At 49.0% G+C, this 4076-nt stretch overlaps 1 protein-coding gene across 1 annotated transcript; it reads left to right on the top strand.

Annotated features, from left to right (window-relative positions):
• Positions 1-2612: 2612 nt before the first annotated feature.
• LOC137834005 (uncharacterized) lies at positions 2613-3794 on the top strand. The gene has a single exon (XM_068642072.1). It carries the CDS (start codon positions 2613-2615, stop codon positions 3792-3794), a length of 1182 nt encoding a protein of 393 aa, XP_068498173.1.
• The last annotated feature ends 282 nt before the right edge of the window (positions 3795-4076 follow it).

Genomic DNA, 4076 nt, shown 5'->3' with positions numbered 1-4076 from the left:
TCTCCTTCCTTTCTTCTTCTTCAATTTGTTCATGTAGCCTTGAGTTTTGAGTTGTTTTTGTTTTGGTTCCTTTAATTTTCCAGCACCTATTTTCTGTTTGCTTCTTAATTCTGTTCGGTACTTTTGTTTTTAATTCAATTCTGTTCGGTCTCTTCTTTTCATTCTCCTTTGTTGATTCAATTTGACAATATTTGGTTCATCCAAATGAGTTTGGGATTTGGTACTTGTTATTGGTGAGTTCTTGATTTTAGAACCATGATCCAACTTCTAAGAAAGTGCCTCTATATTTTCCAGCTCAAGGTGATTCCTCAAAGTGTCAAGAATCTTGTTCTATGTGGCTATTGGAATCACATCACATCGTGTCTAGATCAAGAGACTCCGGTTGGAAGAAGACTGACCGAAAGACCTAAAAGACGAGGAGATCACCGCAGGAGGAAGTGTTCTGCAGGGTTTAGATCTTGTAGGAACAGAACTAATTTTAAAATTACATTATTTTACAGATAGTTGTTTTTTTTCTTTTAAATAGACTGTGGCTGATAATTGTTTTTTTTATATTGCAAAGGTGTAGAGAGAAGAAAAAATTAAGATGCAGAGTGTAGTCAATCCAATGTGTTTCCGAGTTTCTCATAGAATCAAATATGTTTTCATCCTTTGTCTGGTGTTTGTAACATTTTCTACTTGACCCAATGAAACTTCCCAAATAATGTACGATGTATTTGTTAGCTTGAGAGGTATATATGTTCGTCGAGGTTTCCTTAGCTTGAGAGGTGTAGATGTTCGTCGCCATTTGATTGAGGAATTTTCTCAGAAGCAAATGGCTTTCTTCGCAGTTGATAACATTCAAACAGGGGAAGAACTATCTGAAGCACTATTTGGAGCCAGAGAAGAATCATTAATTTCTTTGGTTATATTTTCAGAAAACTATGCTTCTTCAAGATGGTGTTTTTTAGAACTTGAGAAAATTTTGAAGTGCAGAAGAAAAAAGGGATTGTACCATCCCGTCCACGGGCGTTGACCAGGGTCAAAGTCAAACATATAGTGGGATCCATCAAGGGGGCCCAGGGAGGAAAGTCAACAGGTTGACCGCTTAAGGCGTCGACAGGTTGAGGCGACGCGAGGTTGAGGCGTCGCCAGGATGAGGCGTCGCCAGGATGAGGCGTCGCCAGGTTGAGGCGTCGCCAGGATAAGGCGTCGCCAGGTTGAGGCGTCGCCGGGTTGAGACTTCGCCAGGTTGAGGCGTCGTCAGGATGAGGCATCGCCAAGTTGAGACATCGACGGTGTCACCCCCGATACCCGCGGGTAGGAAAGACCGTGGAGGGGGTGACACCACAAGGGGCCACGGTACGGACAAGGAGGCCTCGGGCCCCGGTACCTCAGAATAGTAATGAAGAGAAGAGAAAGGTGGCTTAAGGGCCATAGTTCTAGTACCAGTAGGGGGTAACCTGACTCGTGAAGTACCCATTCCACCTCTGGGAAACCCCTGGGATAGATACGACCCAGGAGAGGGCCACGCCAGGGGCGAACCATGTGCGTAGTACGAGAGGAAGGTAGATACGCTCCCAGGGCGAGTGACTAGAGGCTGGGGCGCATGAGTTGGCACCCAGAAAGTCACCCCTCGCGCCAGATGCACTTCGAGGAAGGAAGACATACACATTGGAATATCCCTAAGTTGGGTTACAGCACTGTAAGGCCTTCCACGTGGAATAGCGGTTAAGTCAGAAGGACATGTGGCAGTAAGCACTGAAACATCAAGGTATATAAGCTTCTTTAAAAGTTTACTAAGGTACGTTTTTACTCAGTTTACGCTTTAAACGCTTTAAACGCTGGAGACGTGGGGACTCAATTTACACACACACTCTCTGATCACTTGCTCGCTTACTCACCGTACGCACGAGTGGTTGGAGAGAGAGAAAAGTTAGTTACAAGTTAGTTACCACCTTCAGAGCATCCATTCACGGTGCTCCAAGACGGAGGTGTTTGATGTTTCTTGCTTGCTGACTTGATCGTCGGAGTGCAAACGGCCGCAAGGGCGCCCCTTTGTTCACTTCATTTCAGGTGTTCACGGCGGAGGAAGGCGGAGATCTGAGTTGAAGACGAAGGTGCCCTACTTCGCAAGTTGGAGCCACGCACGAAGACTTTCCCGGTCAACCGGCGAGAACATTTGGCGCCCACCGTGGGGCTCGATTTAAAACATCATCTCCCACCGCAAGTGTGAGAGGTTTTGCAGTTGCAGTTTTCGAGATTAGGTTGCAAGAATCGTTCAAGATCCACAGTTCATCGCGAAGTTCAGTTCAGTTCACCGTTCGTTTGTGTTTTGTTGGAAGTTTGCTGAAGATACGCTATTGCTCGTAGTTTCCACCGATCGTTTTCCGTTTGAACTCAGTTTTCACCGGTTGTTTCTAAGTTCAGTTCGAGTTCCCAACGTTTTCTTCATTTTCTTGGAGTTTCAACCGTTCGTTCTTCAGTTTCACCAAGTTTCACCGTTCGTTCGCGTTTTTGTTCGTTTCCATCGAAGAGTTTGACAGAACCGTCGCAACAGTTAGAAGAGTTTCAAGAAATCGTTGAAGATGAGGACCACCTGGCAAAGCTCGACGCGCGCTGAGAGCGGAGACATGACCATGCAGCAGGTCATGGATATGATGCAGGGATTGCAGGAGGCAATGACGGCGTCGAAGGTTGAGCAAGAGCGCATGCAGGCGGATCTCGCGGTGTCTCAGGCGAGAAATGAGGAGCTCTGTCGCACGAATGAGGAGTTGCGACGGGTACGCGACATAGATGAGCCCGAGTGTTTCACTCCACCAAAGGAGTTCTCTACGCCGTTCTCGCAGTCAATTCTGGAGACGGTGATCCCCAACACGTTCGTGGGGCCCAAGGTTACTTTCACGGGGATGGAGGACCCCGAAGCACATCTCACTGCGTTCCACACGCAGATGATGCTGGTAGGCGGCTCCGACGCCGTAAGATGCAAGCTCTTCATGAGCACTTTGACTGGGATGGCCATGGACTGGTTCATCAGCCTTTCGAATGGCCATATCACCTCCTCCGTGCAGCTTTCGCAGCTGTTCACGGAGCAGTATCTAGCAAACAGGGTTCCACCACTAGTCTCGTACGACTTGTTTGATGTAAAGCAGCATCAGGGTGAGACCCTCAAGGAGTACATCAATCGCTTTGGGGCGCAGGTGGTGAAGGTTGGCACCACAGAGGAACCTATGATCGTCTACGCGTTCAGGAAGGGAATGTGCCCTGGACCTTTCTGTGAGTCGATCATACGAAGCCGCCCCAAGACCTTTGTTGAGATAAGGCATCGCGCTGTGGAACACATCGCCACTGAGGGCGAGGTGTGCGAGAAGCGCAAAAGTGTTGCACCCGCACGCCCGAGAGCACCATCGCGTGCACAACCTGCCAGGGTCAACGAGGCCACGACGGGAAGGAAGAATCAGGACAGGAGACGCCCATACGAGGCGAGGAGGCCTCAGGCAAGGGGGCGAGCAGAGGGGAACAGGCCGGTGAGAGAAGGGAATAGGCCGTTAAGGCACAATTTCGTGGTGGAGCTGAAGGATCTTATTATTGTGCCTAACATAGCTGATAGGCTGAGGCCACGGGTGAAGTCTAACAAGGTGTTGGGACCTCACAAGGATTCGTGGTGCAAGTTCCACGAGGCGTTTGGGCACCACATCAATAACTGTTTGGCGCTGGGCCATCAGCTGGATGAGCTGGTGAAGAATGAGTTTTTGAAGGATTACCTTGTTGGGTCTGTTACGGCCGCGGCCTTGGTAGTACCAGAGGAAGATTAGGCGCATGAAATGCCAATCCACGGAGAAGTACACACCATCTCTGGTGGCTTCTCAGGAGGGGGGGCCATTGCCTCTCAGCGCAAGAGGTATGTGAGGTTAGTAAATTCAGTTGCTTAGGAAGGCTTGGATGACCAGTGGGAGTCAGACCTTGTGTTCACAAGGGCTGACCTACGTGATGTCGTCCCACATGACAATGACCCCGTGGTCATTTCGGTTGTCACAGCTGGGAGAAAAGTGCATAGAGTTCTCGTCGACCAGGGCAGTTCTACAGATGTCATGTTT

The sequence above is a fragment of the Phaseolus vulgaris genome, chromosome 5 (assembly GCF_000499845.2).
Source record: "Phaseolus vulgaris cultivar G19833 chromosome 5, P. vulgaris v2.0, whole genome shotgun sequence".
Taxonomy (NCBI): Eukaryota; Viridiplantae; Streptophyta; class Magnoliopsida; order Fabales; family Fabaceae; genus Phaseolus; species Phaseolus vulgaris.
Note: the sequence above shows the minus strand (reverse complement) of the source record. Positions and strands in the feature narration are given on the sequence as shown.